Raw genomic sequence first — 18,595 nt, forward strand, 5'->3', positions numbered from 1 at the left:
GTAAAAGAAATCAATTTCTCTTTATATGTATCCTACTAAAACATACCCATTTAATTTTGCCACCCATTTTTTATCCCCAACACTCATTAAACATGAACAATACCATAAATATTCTTATGCTGTCTCAATTATAGTTCCTTAAAGTAATATAGAATAGTATTTAACTACCCAAGTAAAAAGCATGCACAATAAAAAATAAGAATATATCTGTTATTTTTCCTACCAAGTTTTTTCCAGTCCAAACTATGCAGAAAGAGCTTGAAATCACAAATTGTTAATTTTACAGAACTCTTGTTCTTATTTGAACATTTGCCCTTAGCATTATTTAGTTTCATAATTTTGTTACAAGTGGGGTTAATTTATTTGATTTATTTATAAAAAGACTAAAACCTTCTTTGTAATTCAATTACTGAAGTGACAACGACATTTGAAAGGAGGGCAAGTAGAGCACAAAATATTGGTATTGATGTTCATTACCTAACCTTTAATTTTGGCTTTCCAGGTGGAAACCGGCAACATCTGAGCAAGACAATAGCAATCAAACACTAGCAATCCATTTTATATTCTAAACACTAACGTCTTTTATAAACAATTTATAACCAAGTAATCTCCGAAATATTCATCAATTTAGTTTCTAACTTTTGTTGAGCTAAAAATTTATTTGAAGAATTTCTTAAAAAATTTAAAAAAACTACATAAAAACATAATTTGTCTTAAACTTTTTTACTTCAGGGACCATTTTAAGTGCAAGAATGAAACTAATGGTTCTTTCACAATCACACGTACTCGACTATAGTCAGGGTCTATTCCTTTCAATTTCAACAGAAAATACAACCAACTCTAGCATGATTAGACACTACGCACTGGGATAGTTAATATCATAGGCATGGACTATCCTTTTCGATTTCAACAGAAACTACAACTTTTTAGGAGCATTAAGTTTTTCAAGGGGTCCTACAAAGACTTTGGCAACCATGAACTGCCCTTAATAAGAGTGAACTGTTCATATATCACCAAGATGATGACGAAATATTACACACAAGCTGAATTGGACATATTCAATAATTTTCATCGACTGCTATATAATACTGAATAACAAACACTTTTGCACAAAACCTTTTGACTTAGAGGCAAAACTAAAATTGAGACTTGTCAAGACTGTCAAAGTAGGGATGTTCAAGTGCTGCCTTGGCAGATATTCTCTCAGAAGGGTTGTACTTGAGCATTTTCTGCAGATGAAAGAAAATATATTGTTGAAAAAGGGTTGGTATATATGTATGCGTAGAGCGTAAGAAACACCACAATGTGAGATAAAGCTGGTTCAATCTAAAAGCTAGATCAGGTGATATATATGGTATGTAAGAAACTCCAATCAAGTGAGATAAGCCATATACACGAATTCCATGTAATTCGGCTCAATATGTAAAAAAAATCAAGTGTATGGTATATAACAAACTCCAACCATGTGAGATAAGCTACATAGATGATGATACAATGAAATCGAGATCACTCTAAAAATTAATTCAAGTATACTTACTATGAATTTTTTAATAATTTTCTTGAACTCCTTCTATCAACTTTTATAGGACTAGAAACCTTGCCACCCAAAATTAAAATGGAATTATGCTATTTTAAGTATTAAGGTATATAAATAACCCTAAACTGGCTTCAAAATTTCTTTTTGAGCACCTGATATCCATGAGGAACACACCCTGGTTTCCAGCATTTCTTTATATTGCGCCTAAAATTTCCATTTATCAATACATAATGCATTGAGATTACTTCATTGCCAGGGAAAGATTACTTTGAGACAAAAATGCAGCACGGCACCTATGTCACAGCCTCAAACATATTTTGATTTTGTTTGGATGGTCACAGAACAGAGAATACATTAGGAAGAATTTACGTGGTGACAAGTTCTGTTGCACATATATGTATGTATTTATTCATGTGAGGGACTGAAGGGTTGTGAATTCAGAAGCATAAAACAGTCAAGAATAACAAAAATACAAATACTAACCGATAGAAGGTCCACTCCATCAGGTCCTAAGGTAGGTACATTCCTTGCCAAACTCTGAGATTCCCAATGCGGGTACACATGCCAATCACGCAGAGAAGTAACTCCAGGCCATTGCTCCTCCGTTGGAGTCCCCAACATCCTTGAAGGATCAATAATTAGCAAACAGCATAGTTGAATCAACAAACAAAGTATGAAAAAGACAGATAAAAATGTGACTAGCTTCTAATATTCCAGTCACAACTAAAAAAAGGTTTACAGACATACTTGAATATGTGAATTAGCTGCTGGAACTCAGAATCCCCAGGAAAGAGCGCTTGCCTTCTCACCATTTCAGCTGCATAGAAACAGACAAAATGTTTGGTTCAGTATATTTTCGGATGTGATTAGTTGAAGTAGTTCTAGTTTCCCCCTTCCTAGCTCTAGCAAAACTAACATGATTGTTCTCTTTGAGTATTTTGTATAAAAGTACATTTCTAACTTCCATTTGCACGTTTTATTTTTATTTCTATTCCCGCGAGGAGACAATATGATATTTCCATAGTCTAATACACATTTAATTTAACTGCCATTTTATTTATTTTTTATTTCAATTCTTGTCTATTTAAAGAAATTTTCCAGTGAATACTCAAATTTAACCAAACATACTTTTGAAAATACACAAATAAGAAAGGTTGTGTTTGTTTCAGGGTATCTAGAAATATTCCCATGAGCGTGAACATAGGAATATCACATTCATATGTTTGGACAAGCTAGGATAATGAAGGATGAGTATCTGCATTCACATAAAATGAAAGTTATTTTCTACAATAACTACCTTTCCCCACTCTTTCCTTTCACATCTCTTCTCTTATTTTTATTTCCCCAAATTTTTAATTAAATAAACTTAAACATTTTTTAAAATATAAACAAACACGTTCACTAGAATAATAATCCCCCCCCCCCCCCATAATATTAGCTATATGATTAGTATTGACAATTGATAATACAATTTTAAATCCTAGAAAGAAATTGGCCTCAACATGTGTAACTATAATACGATCCTGTGCTAAAAAAATAGATAACTTCTGTGCTACATAAAAAAAACATTCAAAATTTACAAGTCCCATTACTTCAAAACCCAAATTTTATTAACTAAATCCATTTCGAAATCTCTTTTGCAAGCATCCATTCATCCAAACTCCAAACACAAACAAACTAGAATAAAAGAGAGCGAGTGATGTGGACTGACCAAAGATGCAGCCAACAGACCAAATATCAACCCCAGTGGAGTAATGCGTAGAGCCGAGGAGAACCTCAGGCGCTCTATACCACAGAGTGACAATCTCATGCGTGTAGCTCTTGAGAGGGACGGTGAAGGCGCGGCCGAGGCCCAGATCAGCGATCTTGAGAATCCCCTTCTGCTGGTCGAGGAGAAGGTTCTGGGGCTTCAGATCGCGGTGGAGGACACCGTGGCTGTGGCAGTGCGCCACGCCCTTGCAGAGCTGGAAGAGAAAACTCTGAACAAGTTGGGGAGGGAGGGGCCTGACATTAGGGCCCTTGCGGTGGGAATCTATGAACTTCTTGAGGTCAGTATCGAGGTACTCGAACACGAGGTAGAGGATGGGCTTGGTGAGGGGGTTGGCGGAGGCCTTATGGGTTTTGGGGATCTTATCGACGTGTTCGACGGAGAGCAGTCGCACGATGTAGATGGATTGGGAGAGAAGTTGCAGAAGCGAGACCTCTCGGAGAGCCGTCGGAGGCACGCCCTCCTCGTCCATCTCCAGCCGCGTCTTCTTCAGCGCCACCACGTTGCCGGTAGCTTTCTCTCGTGCCTTGTACACTTTCCCATACGTTCCTTCCCCCACCTTCTCCAGCTTCTCGTACTTCTCCATTTCCGTTACTCACTTCATCACCGATCGTGCTTTTCATCAGACACATAATCCACAGAATATGCAAATTGAATTGAAGAAGAACAGAGAGTGAAGACAAACCTGAGAGCGTTGTTGATGATGATGATGATGAGACGAGAAAGCGAGAGAGGCGCGGAGAGAGATTAGGGTAGAGGATTGGGGAAAGAGGGAATTTGAATGTGAAATGAAACGGTAACGTTCCAGATCTAGTCAATGGCGCCATTCTCATTTTCAAATTTCTTTCCCTTTTCATTTTACTCTGTATTTGCATCTTTCAATCACTATAACGTAAAAAATATAATATTTTTAATAATTTTTTATTTATTTTTAGTTTAATTGATTAGTAATTAATATATTTAAGTTGAAGTTTTAAAGGATTGTTTTATAAGATGATATGTTAGTTTTTGTAATAATTATTTTAAAAGTTATACTAAGATTATCTATAGTTTTAAAAAATGTACTTAGTTTAGGAACACCAAATTGTGTTTGTTTTAAGTAGAGGAAAATAATGTGGTTGTAAAAAAAATTAATAAAATTGTAGTATTCTAATTTTTTTATTGTAATTAAAATTAATTTAAAATAAAATAAAATATAAGTAATTACCTGTACATAGAGCTCAATGTAATTAAAATATTATTCCGTTATAGTCTATGAACTAAGCTTAAAACACACGTGAACACTTTGTACGTATATGTCCTTATGTACGTAGTTTGAAAATGAAGTTTAATAAAATTAACTAAAACTTTAATAAAAGTAATTACAAAAGTTGAATCAAACAAAATCTTGATAAAATACTAAAAGTTTGGTATGAAAATCTAACACCTGATAAATATTAAATATAAATAAATACAATATAATATGATTATTAGACAGAAAAAAAAAACAATTATAATATTGTCAATAAATCTAAAAATATATTTTTATAAATTAAATTTTACCATAAACTACTTCTTTTACTAAGATTTTTTTTTAATTCGTCCAATAAAGTAATGAATCATGAATAAATTATTAACAAGTTGTTTTAATTTAATTAATAAATTCAAATTCAAATTATTTGTACAACTTAACTTAGAAATACTTGTAGTGACACAGTCTACTAAAAAAAAATTGTTCTCGAGATAACGACTAGTGTAATATATCATCAGTATTAATTGGAAAACCTTTGATCTCGACATGTTAAATTGTTTTATCATCATATTGTTGCATACTCTCATTATCATCTCTTGATACAACTTTGTTACTTCCTTTTTCTAATTTGAATTCAGTATCATTTTATTGTGGAACAAAATAATGAATTTCATCAAAATTAGATGAAAAATATATCAAGGTCTCATAAAAAAACTACATTTATAGTGATAAACATTTGTTTGGTTTATGGATCGTAATGTTATTATCCTTTTTACAACCAACAAACATATAATTTTCTACTTTAATAGACAATTTGATTCTCTATGCTTGTGTAAGTAAACATAAGTCACACAACAACAAAATTTGTATGTTAATTAATTTTAGGACTTATTATTGCATTTGTAAGTAATGGAAGAGGTTTAATATTCAAAAAGACATGGACAATGCTCTATTGATAAAAGTTATATTGCATACGTGAAAGCTTTTGTCCAATATATTATTAACATATGAGTTTTAATCAAATGGAGCTTGAACCACTTAATGATAGTTCTTACGTTCTACTACTCCATTATATTGCGGAGTATATGAAAAAAAATCTCGATGAACAATTTCATTGACTACTAAAAAATGTTCTGAAGTTCTGATTGCATATATTCTTCTCCATTATTACTACGTAGTACATGAAATTGTGTTTTGTACTGAATCTTGATGAATTTGCAAAAAAATCTAAAATAGTCTTTCAACTTCGTTTTTAAACTTCATCAAACATAATCAAATCATCATTCAAAGTGAACGATCACAAAAAAAAAAATATTTAAAATTAAAGAAAATAAGTTGTGTTACTAAAATATCTATAAAATATTTTTACACTAATAGTAATAATTAATAATCATTGAAAAAATAAGTTTCTAAAACTTAGAGAGTAACTTTTGACATTACAAAACCATTATATAGATTGCTAAAAAATTATAATGAGCCATTTATTCGAAAGAGGTGCCTTGAATGTTATTGTTCTCATACACTTCCACATGCACTTGTTTCCTACCTTTGTTTTCGGTAGATTAATGGTGTGGTTGTGTTTACTACCTTTGCCATCACCAATGAAACTTATTTCTAGGGTTTCACGAGATAATAAGAACAAAAAATATATATATATATATATTACTTTTTCTTCTATCAACAAAAATTACAACAACTTTAAACATGTATGGAGGTAACATGGCAAAATCCTCACTAATAATTCAGGTGTAGCATATAATATTGAAGACAAATAAATAATTTTAAAAATTACACAAATGGTGGTTTTTTAAAATAGCTTCTATAATTCTTTTGTGACTTTCTACAATAATAGGAAACTTAAATAATTTAACCTAAACAATTTTATTTTTACTTTTATTTAATATAGCATACTCTAATTAATATAATATTTAATATCAGATTAAAAATTAAAAATCAATATAACATATTAAGATATTTATAATTTAATTACTAATTTGCTTTTTAAAAAATCATGATATTAAATTATATAATAGTATTCTTTTTGTATGATTTAATAAATCCAAAAATAATTTGCTATAAATTTTAAAATATTAATACTAATAATAATATAAATATTAAATTATTATGAAAACAAATAGTGATAGATGCAATGGCACCAGTGTAAGTTGCATTAACACTATCAAAAAATTAGTCAAAAAAATATTCATAAAATATGCCACTAGGATGAATATTTATTTCATAGAAATTTTATATAAAATAAAATTAAGTTTAAATATGTTTTCTGTTTCTGTAAAATGAACTTATTTTGATTTTAACCCTGATGAAAAAATTATAAATTTACAAATTATTAGTTTTAGTCAATATAGATTTTTTTTCATCTTCCAAAATTTTGAAATCGTGAATTTTGATCCTTAACATTCACTTAACTATAAATAAACAACTTATATTTATATATTTTAAAAGTTTGTAAAAGACTGTATTTACCGACATTATATCACAATACTAATAAACATCACCTTATCATTTAACTTTTCAGTGAATGCATAAATAATTAACAAGCACATAATACTGAAAATAATTTTATTTTTTTAATTTTAGAGTAATATTTAAGCCAGCAAATTATATTTATCTATATAAATAAAAATATATGTAATATATAATTTTGTAAAATATATTGAAATTATTAATAATGCAATACTTAATATAAATTGCGTTCATATGATTAATTTTTTTCATTTAATAAATATATAATAATAGTATTATTTGAATATAATTATTTTATTAATATAACATGACATCTATTATAATTTAAAACAAATATTTAAGTTTTTATATTTGTTTTAATAGTATGAATTTGTGTTGGAGTGTGTGTTTATAATAAACTTATTGGTCACCAATCTATTTAATTCGTATGCTAATTAGGTGTTAATTCCTAAACCAAAAAATTAACATCTATTTAGACTTCATAGGCTTTAAGATTTTAAGTTTTTGTATTAAGAGGTTTCAAAAAATTTAGCTATGATAGAAACAAATTATTTGCATTCAATCCATTATAAATTATTTTTAAACACAAATAAATAAATAAAATTTAGGGTTAAATAATAATAATAATACCGACCACAATAAAAAAATATAAACGATAAAAAGCAATAAAATTAATAAAAACAATAAAAACATGGTTGAGTTATGATTAATTTCAGGACTGCAAAAAGCAAGGTCTACTCAGACAGTGACTTTATGCACTTAAATATACCATTTACTGTGTTTTTTTTTAATATTTTGTATTGTTAATTTGAAACATAAAATTACATTTTCAATCTAAATAAGAAATAATTTAAACTCTCTTTTTGCACTAACAATTAAAGCTCAGTAATATTTTATTATTTGAAAAATATTATAATATATATTCCTTAAGTATGATAAAAAAATAAATGTTATATACAAATTGTTTTTTTTCAAAAGGGATTATTGTAATTTATTAAAATGATTTCAGAAGTGCAGAAAATTATCACAATCAAGAAAAAAGACAAAAATACAATGGATTAGTTCAGAGACAGCCACAATAAAAAAAGCAAAACTTTTTTTTTTTTCCGTTTTTCCGTCCAAAACAGACTTTGTATGGTAGTAAAGAAGAACACAAAAACTTACATAATCTGCTGCAATAGAAACATGATAATCCTTTCTAAAAACATAATCAGTATATTAAAATGTGCATAAAGTGAAAAAATATAAAAAAAACTTATTTTTTTAAAAATTTAAGATAAATTTAGTTTTAATATTTTTTTCATGTGAAAATATAATTTTTGTTACTTGATGTGTCAACCAGCACTTCAAGAAAATCATGAAATAAAAACTAATTTTTAGTGACAAAAAATAATTAGTTGTTGACTAAATTAGATATCATTTTAGAGATTACAATTTTTTTTTTCTAAATTAACTTTGATTATTGTTAAATGGTTTCTAAATTGGTATCTAATTAGCCACTAAAGTTTTTGCTATCAAATTTAGAAACTAGTTAAAACTTTGGTTTGTTAATTAGATACTAATTTAGAAATTATTTAACAATAATAGTTTTATAAACTATTTTTTTTAGTTTTTAACATGATTTTTAATTTAGTTAATATAACAATTAATTTTTTTTTTTTAAATTGGTTTCTATTTCATGTTTTTTTAGTGCAGATGTCAAGTTGCATAATTATGTCTAATACGAAAGCATTTAAAAAAAACTAAAAAATTATTTTAGTTTCTAAAATTAAAAAATATTTTTAAATATTAAATTTTAAGGGCCAAAATAATTTCTTAAAACTATATTTAATGCTTTTTTAAATTTAGTTTGAAAGACAAAAATCACATTTGCCTAAATTTCAAAGTTTTTTTTTTTAATTTAAGGTTCAAAGCAGAATTATTCTTCAGAAATCAAAAATAGAATTCTTCTTCAAGATAAAAGTTTGCTTATGATTTAAAAATTCATGAGAAAATATTGTTGCAAGTCATTGATATGTTAGCTAAACTAGCTGCGTTTCATATGACTTCATTGACTCTTTTTTTTCATTATTTAAAAAGGTTAGCCAACCATAAACAATCTTGCAGAAAAGAGAATCATTTCATAGACTTATATAAACTGCAAAAAAAGGAGAAAAAAAATGAAAATTTAATCTGAATAACTCAATAAACCTTAACTTATCAAAAAAATGTTTTGTAAAAATGGATGAAAAAGTTTATTAGAACATTAATGGTGTGATAATTAAAAGTAAAATTCAATAATGAAGTGGCCATTGGAGATTATTACTCCTTTCAATCCTGCAGAATTTGTTCTACTCAACCACCAACTGCAACTGCATCACCAAGAAAAAGGAAACTAAAATGTTGAATAAATATATTATTAAATTATATTTTATATATTAGGGAGAAGGAGAAATAAAGAATACACCTACTTTTTCATTCTCCTCCACTATTTCTATTAATTAATGCCCTTTTTATTGGATGACTTAGTCATATTTATAACCCTCTCCGACCTTCTCTCTTGAACTATATGCACTGCAGTGTGGTCCTCTCTTCTTTTTTTTTTTTTCAGTTTTCATGGCCAAAAGATCGCAGAAAGCCCTCAAGAACACTGACACCAACAGCACTGCCAAACGCACACGCAAAACAGTTCCAAGAGATTCACCACCACAGAGAAGTTCAATCTATAGGGGTGTCACAAGGTTAATATAATAGCACTTGTTTTTGTTTGTCATCTACTGAATCTAGATCTGTTGCAACATGTTTTTTCATTCATTTTCTTTGTTTGTTCTTTCCTATGTTTCATAATGCTGTGTTCTCAAATGGGTGAGTTTGTTTGCATGCATGTGGTTTTTCCAGACATCGTTGGACTGGTCGGTATGAGGCTCATTTGTGGGACAAAAACTGTTGGAATGAGTCACAGAGCAAGAAAGGAAGACAAGGTCTGTTGCTTTTTGCATTTGTTGTTCTGTCTTTGTGTACATACTTTGATTTCAAGTTTTTTGATTTTCTTCTGATCTTGTTCATTTGTTCTGGCAATGGAAAACAACTCCATGGTGCAGTATATCTAGGTATGATTTGAGTGTTGCTTTGGATGACAAAAACCTTCATTGATCATACATATTTGCTTTTTCTCAATCTGGCATTGAAAATTGGTTGCAATGAACTTTGTTAGGGGCATATGATGATGAAGAAGCTGCAGCACGTGCTTATGATTTGGCAGCATTGAAGTACTGGGGTCAAGATACCATTCTCAATTTCCCAGTACTTTTTCACATCTTTGATTCAAATGATGTTTATTGTTCATATATCAGATTTGATCAATCACTTCATTGTGTGTGTTTTTTATCCTAGTTAACAAATTATGAGGAGATGCTCAAGGAAATGGAGGGTCAATCAAAAGAAGAATATATTGGATCTTTGAGAAGGTTAATCTTCAGTATTTAACTCCATTCATGATAATGCTTTTCTGAACCTTTTTCTTTTTCCTTTTAACTTTTGGAACTGATGAAGTTGTTTCTTGATTCAATTTTCATTATGCAGAAAAAGCAGTGGATTCTCTCGAGGAGTTTCAAAATACAGAGGTGTAGCAAGGTACTCGAACCTTCCTCTGTTTTGTTGGAAAATGTTAGATTTTGTAACATTTCAATATAAATCTTTTTAAAAATATAAAAATGTGATAATTATATCAGTTTTAAGAGAAATTAAAGTTGTAACAGAGTTAATAAGAGTCAATCTATTAAAATATATATAAAAAAAAATTATTTAGTTTTTAGAGTGCAATAAATGAATTAGTTTGCAGGTAGAATATTTCAATAGTCTGGTACGAAATATATATAAAAAAATATCCCATTTTGCATGGACTACGATGGAGAAAAGCAAAAAAAGAAAAATAAAATGTACATTTATAATTATTGAGCAACATTTTTGTGCAGTAACAGTAGTCAATTCTCACTATTAGCTGTGGACATTTATTAAAATTACATGCTGTAAAATGTGTAATGAAATTTGAAACAACTATGATCAATTCATATGAAATACAGCAAGTGTGAAACTACAATCATATATGAAACTATTAACTGAATGAAATTTATGATAGTTCTTAATACAAGTTATTCATTCTAAGTCTCTAACTTTACTTTTAATCTGCATAAACACTGTATATATAAACAGTTAGATTGGTGGAAAATGTTCTGAATTTTTGTTTTAAATGATTAGACACCACCATAATGGAAGATGGGAAGCTCGAATTGGCAGGGTCTTTGGCAACAAATACCTATATCTTGGAACTTATGGTAATTTCATAACTATGATCTAATCTTTAGATTGGGTATGAGTGAATGGTGTTTGTGTGTATTTTTATGAATGGTTTTGATGTGCAATTCTGATCCTTAGACAGAAGCATATGGTCTTAACATTTTAATGCATTTAGATGAATCATTGGTGTGAAGTTTTGAAAATGTATTTGACCATTCTTTCCAATTCTAACAAGAAAATACCTACTTTCTTTCAACATGGTCCCACAGATCAAAATAGTAGGACAAATATAAAGGTCAAATATGCAATCAAATCACATTGGTTGCAGTATAGATCACCAAACTCCAACTGCTTAATAAAGCTATTTAATGGTGACATCATTCTTCCCTGTTCTTCTTTTTTATTCTGAACCAAACCGAAAGAAGAAGAAAAATTCATAATTTTGATACTGACATAGACATGTCTCAACACATTCTGTCAAAAGGGTCATGTTACTTACCTCAAAGATTTTAACTGTGGTTCTTACTCACCTAATCAAACATTAAACAAATGTTTATCACAACACAACATAACATAACATGTTTGCATATGTTACAATGTTGTATTTGCAGCTACACAGGAAGAGGCAGCAGCAGCATATGACATGGCAGCCATAGAGTACAGAGGAGCAAATGCTGTTACAAACTTTGATGTGAGCCGCTACATCAATTGGCCAGGTCCTAAGAGTGAAGAAGAGAATCAAAATGTTCCTGTAAATGAAAATGTAAACTCTAATGCTGAAATTGAACTAGGGTTTGTTTCACATGAACATGGTTCAAAAAGTGATGAGATCACAACAGAGGATGCAGCACAGTCTTCAGAGTCAAACCCTTCTCGTCGCACATTCCCTGAAGACATTCAAACAATTTTTGAGAGTCAGGGACCAGACATCTACACTGAAAATGATGATATCATTTTTGGTGACTTAGGTTCATTTGGGGCATCGATTTTTCATTACGAGCTTGATGTTTAGAAAGATGATATTTTTATTTTTCAAAAGGGATAATCAAAAAAAAAAAAAACATGATAAAGAAGTTGTTAAGGGTAGATTTTAGAAATTTCAGTGGAAGATTCTTTAAAAGTAACAAAAGGGAGAAAGAAAGTTCATAATTTTATTTGTGATACAACAAGAACAATTTAGTTTTGTTATTTGTCTCCACTAACTACAAAATTTAGTTCTTAGAGACATAAGAATAGTTAAAATAAATCACTACTCATGTTTGAATGGTTAAAGATTAAAATGAGTATAATTAAATTTTAATTAATTTTATGATTTAATTTTTGAATTCAATCAATTGTATATTTATATGATGGTATTACTCACACGAATGCATGTAGTATTTTGATTAATCTTACTGTTCTTAATTAATTTAAATTTTGAACATCCATGTATAGTTTAATTACGAACCCAATTTTTCTTTTATGTAATTTTGTAACCAAATAATTGATGTGTTTAAGGAATTAAACCCAGAACAAAACTAATATAATTTAATTTCATTGGAGTATAAATCCTCTTAGTGGGGGAGAAGATGTATACAAATAAAATATGAATTAATTTTTTTTAGCTTTTAACATACTTTTACTTAAAGATACATATACTCATATTATTAGAGAATTAACTTTCTTTTAACATTGTTTTTTAACATTGTTGTCTTTTGACATTTAACATTATGTTTATATGACTACCAAAGCTCTAAATAAAAATTAAATCTGTTTTTCATCACCCAATATACATAAAAATTTGTTTCAAATCCCTGTATTAATCAAGGTTATAGTTTAATGTCTATAATTAAGAAATTTGTGCAAAAGGTACTTACTTATAGATGAAATTAATGTTTCAGCCACGTGGTAAATGAAGTTTCATTTTAGATTTATTTGACTTAATATTTGAATTTAATTTCAAGATTTAAGAAAGTTTGAAAGAAGTGTCTTCACATAAATTGTAGTTTATATTTCTTGTATTGTTTATTTTTTCTCTCATAAGTGTCTTTCACGGATATATTTCATGCATATGTTGTGGAATTTATTTGCTGTTCGTGAGTGTGGATAGGTGTGGACGTTTCATAGTATTTATGTCATCAAATTGACTCATTGTCACTATTTTTTTTATCATTTGTTTATTTTTTATGAAAATCTTGGAGTTTTTAATAGATGGGTCATTTAGTTGAGTTAGTTAAGAATTGAACAAATGATGTTTTTTTTATTGGAATGAGATTCTCAATAACCTTTCTTTTTTTTATCCTTTTTTTTATCAGCATTTGGAAGATTGAATAACATGCTATTCATGGATTGGATCTATATTTTTTTTAAACATTTGGAAAGATGAAAATCTAAGAATATAAGTACGGACAAATACTTGAAATTGTGCCTAGATAGAGATGCTATGAAATTGATTAAATATGCACAACACAAAAAAAAATATAGAACTAGTTAGCTATTATGCAGTGTCGAGATTGTTTGATCGTATAAAATTAACGTATCAAACTAAGATAATGAGATACGTGACAAATTCGGTAATATGTAACGAAACAAGTACGTGATAAATTCAGTAATTCCGTCTTTTTTAACAAATATATATATATATATATATATATATATATATATATATTAAGTACGATCTATAATCGAGATAATTCATTATAAATTCTATAAGTAAGCATGACTAAATCCTATAAGGTATACTTTTATCAATATATCATTCACTTTTATACAAAGTTCTTACTTGATTGTTGGAAAATCTTTTACAAGGTCACTTCAGACCGAGTCCAGTGTAAATAAAATTTGGATTTACCGTTGATATCATAAAAATAAGGTTTATGGTCCGACTCTAAAAGGATTTTAAAATATTTACCTTTAAAATTTTTATATGACAAAGTAAAGGGGACAAAAAGAATGCAAACCGAACGATCCAAACATTTAATAAATGATAGTAGGATGAAGTTACATCGACACCCTCACAATGATGAACAAGTGTATGAGGGGAGTAACAAACATTAATGTTGTATTTAGAAAGAAAAAAAAAGAATTAACTGAGAAAAATATTTGGAAGAAATTATCAATATTTTTTAATTTTCAAATGAAAAGTAGATGTTAAACAATATATATATATATGTGATGCACGAATGTTTACGACATGGAAAAAGGAAAAAAAATAAAGTTAAAGCACAACAATATTTAGTTGATATGGTATACATGTTACATCCAAAATCTGTTAAAAAACACATTTACTTGCTTTCAACTTGTCATATTCTTTTAAAAAAAAACAATTTTTTTTAATGTTTACAAAGATATCACGTAATCACTCTTCAAAAGTTAAATACCTTATATTTATCTAATATTTAAAATTAATTGGTTTAAAATTTCTTAATGAAAGTAAAGTTAAAAATTATTAAAATGAAAATAAACTATTTATTAAAACTTTATTTTTTACTTGTTTATTTTTTATTTTTAAAAGGGTCTTCTCGTATATATGTAATAATTTTTTTAAACGTATATGTATCAATAAAAAAAACTAAATGATAATTAAAGTTGTTTTTAAAAAACTTAAGCAACTTGTAATAAACCTTTTCAACTAAAATCATAAGATGATATTATGTGTTGCTTGTATTACAGAGGAATCAATTGATGTATTCTAGGAATTAAAAATAACAAATAGATACATAAAAAGATTACTTCTACTCACTTTAAAACTATTCAACATATAATTTAATAGGCTTTGAATTGAAATAGTTTTCATTAACTAAAACTTATTAATTACTTTTAACAACTTCAAGATCAAAACTTTTGAAACCCAAAATAATGAAAGATAGAAGATGATGCAAGAACAAAATAATGGAAGACATTTTTTAGCTGGACCCCTTAACAAAGTAGAAAACATTGATTTGATGTTTTAATTTTAGGGTTTTAGTTATCGATATTTGAGGATTGAAATTAAAAACTGACATTAACATGGTACCTACTACAAACAAATCACGATCAGTAGAAGCGACAAGTGTTGTTGGAAGGGAGAAGTTTTGGTGGATCAGCAGATAGAACCTTCCCAGAATAACGATCGAACGAGTGGCGTAACTTGTGACAGGGAACGTGTGAACGAATATGGACAAACATGGCACAACATAGCTCCACAAACAAACACAACAAAAAAGAGCCATGTCGGTTCTTCACTCCTTCCGCCGCCACTGATTACTCGCTTCTTTATGGCCACTTCACTCTCATTATCCGTCTCTCCCACAAACATAACCGCATTCAGATTCAAATTCTCCGCCATGGCCGCCGCCGCCACCACCGTCACCGTCCCTTATACCAGAGTAGCTCCCGCCGTCATTGTCGGCGGCGGAAGAGTGGGGAGGGCTTTGCAAGACATGGGCACCGGCGGAGACCTCCTCGTTCGCCGAGGAGAGTCCGTGCCGCTCGATTTTGAAGGCCCCATTTTTGTGTGCACGAGGAACGATGATCTCGAATCCGTGCTTCAATCTACACCACCTTCTAGATGGAAAGGTGAGTCCTTTTGTGCTGATTTCTCATTGGGTTGGACCATGTTGTTGATGAGTTACTGATGGTGGCGCAGATTTGGTGTTTTTCCAGAATGGTATGGTGGAGGCGTGGCTTGAGAGGAAAGGGTTGAGGGATGCAAACCAAGTGTTGGCTTATTTTGCTGTGTCGAAAGTTGGAGAAGCCCCTGTTGATGGAAGGACTGATACCAATCCTGAAGGACTCACTGCTGCATATGGCAACTGGGCTTCTGTTGTGGCTTCAAGATTAGAGGCTGGAGGCCTCTCTTGCAAGGTATACGTAACATCTATCTTTAGTTTTTCTTCTTCAACAAGTAAACACCCATTTCATGGTCACAGTGATGGAGGGGAGAGGAGAGAAATACATGAAAATAAAACATGTGAATGGAAATGTTGGTTTTATTCTAATTCTGAGTACACCTCAGAAAATTGGGACTAAAAGGAAGAAAAAAATAAATCTGAAAGGCTTCTTTTTATTTTTGGGGACTCCAGTGTTTTGATTCTCATGTATTGTTTTTGGGTTTGCTTAGTGTCAATATTGTAGTTGTAGGGTATCCTTGTACAATGTCAAAAACAAATATTTACACACTTCTTCTGATATATATCATACACTGATGTCTCTCAAAAGCCAGGTTCTTGACAAGGAGGCGTTTCAAAAGCAGATGTTGGAGAAGCTTATATGGATTTGTTCCGTTATGCTTGTTGGAGCGCGTCATGGAGGGGTTTCTGTAGGTGTCGTGGAAAAGGAATTCCGCACTGAAGTAAGCTTTGCAGTCTGCATCTTCTCAAAATTCATCTGCTTATTCTGCTAGAGCCTTTGTGAATTTACTTTCTTCATAAACATGAAGAGTAAGAATGATAAAAGAAATAAGTTTTTCTTATCAGCTAAAGTTAGTTTATGTAGTAATTAAAATCAGTTTTTTTAGAGAGATCAAGTTATTTTGCTTCTTCGAAAAATTGATTTTGACTTATGAGTTACTTTTGGTTTATAGGACAAACTTATTTCACTTTTTGTTTTATTTTCTTTTGTTACAAATGCTTATGGAGAAACTTATCTTAACATGATGATGAATTTAATCAATAACATTTTGTTTGATTACAAGGCAACGTAATGTGTGCATGATTAGATTAAACTGGGTAGTTAATAATAGGATGGTTGGTGAGGGCAATCGGTATCCCCTTCCTCCCTGAGATTTCTTCTTTCGGATCTTGAAGAGATGCTACTCAGTCACAGTTATCAACTCCTATGTTCAAATAGGGTTATGATTGAGTAGGTAAGTGGCTCAGTAAGTTGCTGAGTCGGGTGAAATCGGTTAACATGAAACATGTTTAAACTTTGTTGGATCTGATGTGCTTGAAGGGTTTATCCTGGACTAAAGGAGCTCATCCCAAAATGGAGTGGATATGTTGCCTTGTATACAAATTTGCAGATATACTATGTTTGTCATACAAAGTTGGGATAAAATGTAGGCATAATAAGAGAAGAAAGAAAATGTAGAGATTTTGAGACAAACATTTTCATTTAACATTAGCTATGTATTTAACTAGCAAAGCAATACTAAAACATAACACCACTATGAGAAGTGACTAATATTTCCACTTTCAGTTGTCTAGCCTTATAACAGAACTGGCATCAGCTGCAGCAAGTGAAAAGGGGTTAACATTTGAAGAAGCCATGGAAGAGCGATTATGTGCATATTCGAGAGCAGTAGCTCACTTTCCCACAGCAGTTAAGGAGGTAATATTAATATAAGTGAAATAAATATTGGATTCACAAGATGACTCTGATACACACACATATATATTCTCACACACACACACATATATATATATATATATATATTCACACACACATATATATCTTGACTATACTTGCATTGCAGTTTAAGTGGAGAAATGGTTGGTTTTATGCTCTCTCTGAGAAGGCTGCGGTGCAAGGCAAGCCAGACCCATGCCCTTTGCATTCCCTTTGGCTAAAAGAGTTGAGAATTGTATGAAGCTTAAACTCTAGCATTAGTGTGTGTGAGATGTGTTCACTAGGTAATCAGCTTGTAAGAGCTAGGTAGACTTTAGGCCATAGCCACTAGCTTGTAAGAGTGTTACAGTTTCTGGCGTGTAAGTTTAACTTGGTCAATGAGCATCAAATTTAGTTTCCTTCCATCATAATGCTCCAACAATTGTATTAACTTCTTTTTTCTCATCACTTTGAAGCTGAATAAAGTGATTTTGTAAACACGAGATTTTATGATTTGAAAAAGGAAAGGGACCTAGTAAAACTGAACAATCAGAGTAATATGCATTGATTTTGAATGAACTTAATTTTAAAACAATGTAATTTATGCTTTTATTATCAGAGAAAGTTAACAGTAAAAATTTTATCCGACACAATTATTACAGTAAATTATTCTAACTGTGCCGAAGTTATGTGAAACTACATCACACTAACACTCCTTTTACATTATACTAACTTCCTTCAGTTTTTGAAAAACATTTGTGTAAAAAAAGTGAGATATGAAGGAATAGAATTCATGGTGGAACTCAATCGTGTTCTTTGTTCTTTTGAGACAACATGGTCTTCTCTACCAGGAGAAGAACTTGTTCCCTTGTTGTTTTTGCAATGGTATTTAGGACCAAGTGAGCAAGTTGGACAGCCGAAATACAGTCAGACAAAGGCTGTCGTGATGAGACATTGGCATTACATTGCAACCTAAAAACAATGTGTGAATACAGGTTGGATTTCATTTTTATTA

General features: G+C 30.1%; 3 protein-coding genes across 5 annotated transcripts; 2 read left to right on the forward strand and 1 right to left on the reverse strand.

Annotated features, from left to right (window-relative positions):
• Window positions 1-869: 869 nt before the first annotated feature.
• LOC137826316 (cell division control protein 2 homolog C) lies at window positions 870-4,136 on the reverse strand. The gene is made up of 5 exons (XM_068632243.1): window positions 3,991-4,136; window positions 3,249-3,903; window positions 2,285-2,354; window positions 2,021-2,159; window positions 870-1,229 (listed from the first exon to the last, which is right to left on the reverse strand). The coding sequence occupies exons 2-5, from the start codon at window positions 3,889-3,891 to the stop codon at window positions 1,137-1,139; spliced, it is 945 nt and encodes a 314-aa protein (XP_068488344.1). The 5' UTR covers window positions 3,892-3,903; window positions 3,991-4,136; the 3' UTR covers window positions 870-1,136.
• A 5,396-nt stretch (window positions 4,137-9,532) lies between these two features.
• WRI4 (Integrase-type DNA-binding superfamily protein) lies at window positions 9,533-12,481 on the forward strand. 2 transcript variants are annotated; one of them, XM_068631704.2, is made up of 8 exons: window positions 9,533-9,740; window positions 9,898-9,980; window positions 10,101-10,109; window positions 10,214-10,302; window positions 10,393-10,466; window positions 10,582-10,632; window positions 11,257-11,333; window positions 11,907-12,481. In XM_068631704.2, the coding sequence occupies exons 1-8, from the start codon at window positions 9,616-9,618 to the stop codon at window positions 12,305-12,307; spliced, it is 909 nt and encodes a 302-aa protein (XP_068487805.1). In that variant the 5' UTR covers window positions 9,533-9,615; the 3' UTR covers window positions 12,308-12,481. The 2 variants fall into 2 exon arrangements, with proteins under 2 accessions (XP_068487805.1, XP_090149599.1); XM_090293473.1 differs by lacking the exons at window positions 9,533-9,740; window positions 9,898-9,980; window positions 10,101-10,109; ... (2 more) ...; window positions 10,582-10,632; window positions 11,257-11,333 and adding an exon at window positions 11,344-11,666.
• Window positions 12,482-15,104: 2,623 nt separating this feature from the next.
• LOC137823981 (uncharacterized) lies at window positions 15,105-18,005 on the forward strand. 2 transcript variants are annotated; one of them, XM_068629385.1, is made up of 5 exons: window positions 15,105-15,831; window positions 15,902-16,119; window positions 16,478-16,606; window positions 17,452-17,583; window positions 17,729-18,005. In XM_068629385.1, the coding sequence occupies exons 1-5, from the start codon at window positions 15,531-15,533 to the stop codon at window positions 17,840-17,842; spliced, it is 894 nt and encodes a 297-aa protein (XP_068485486.1). In that variant the 5' UTR covers window positions 15,105-15,530; the 3' UTR covers window positions 17,843-18,005. The 2 variants fall into 2 exon arrangements, with proteins under 2 accessions (XP_068485486.1, XP_068485487.1); XM_068629386.1 differs by having other exon boundaries at window positions 15,244-15,831; window positions 15,919-16,119.
• Window positions 18,006-18,595: the final 590 nt, after the last annotated feature.

The sequence above is a fragment of the Phaseolus vulgaris genome, chromosome 8 (genome assembly GCF_051622355.1).
Source record: "Phaseolus vulgaris cultivar YP4 chromosome 8, ASM5162235v1, whole genome shotgun sequence".
NCBI classification, from domain to species: domain Eukaryota; kingdom Viridiplantae; phylum Streptophyta; class Magnoliopsida; order Fabales; family Fabaceae; genus Phaseolus; species Phaseolus vulgaris.

Bases quoted from the DNA above. Each gene is read 5' to 3' on its own strand.
- LOC137826316 (XM_068632243.1), bottom strand. From the start codon at position 3,891: ATGGAGAAGTACGAGAAGCTGGAGAAGGTGGGGGAAGGAACGTATGGG. The intron at 2,160-2,284 runs GTATGTCTGTAA...TGATCCTTCAAG, and splicing joins CAGCTAATTCACATATTCAA to GATGTTGGGGACTCCAACGG. The intron at 1,230-2,020 runs GTTAGTATTTGT...TTTCATCTGCAG, and splicing joins ATGGAGTGGACCTTCTATCG to AAAATGCTCAAGTACAACCC.
- WRI4 (XM_068631704.2), top strand. From the start codon at position 9,616: ATGGCCAAAAGATCGCAGAAAGCCCTCAAGAACACTGACACCAACAGC. The intron at 9,741-9,897 runs GTTAATATAATA...TGGTTTTTCCAG, and splicing joins ATCTATAGGGGTGTCACAAG to ACATCGTTGGACTGGTCGGT. The intron at 11,334-11,906 runs GTAATTTCATAA...TTGTATTTGCAG, and splicing joins CCTATATCTTGGAACTTATG to CTACACAGGAAGAGGCAGCA.
- LOC137823981 (XM_068629385.1), top strand. From the start codon at position 15,531: ATGGCCACTTCACTCTCATTATCCGTCTCTCCCACAAACATAACCGCA. The intron at 15,832-15,901 runs GTGAGTCCTTTT...ATGGTGGCGCAG, and splicing joins ACCACCTTCTAGATGGAAAG to ATTTGGTGTTTTTCCAGAAT. The intron at 17,584-17,728 runs GTAATATTAATA...CTTGCATTGCAG, and splicing joins TTCCCACAGCAGTTAAGGAG to TTTAAGTGGAGAAATGGTTG.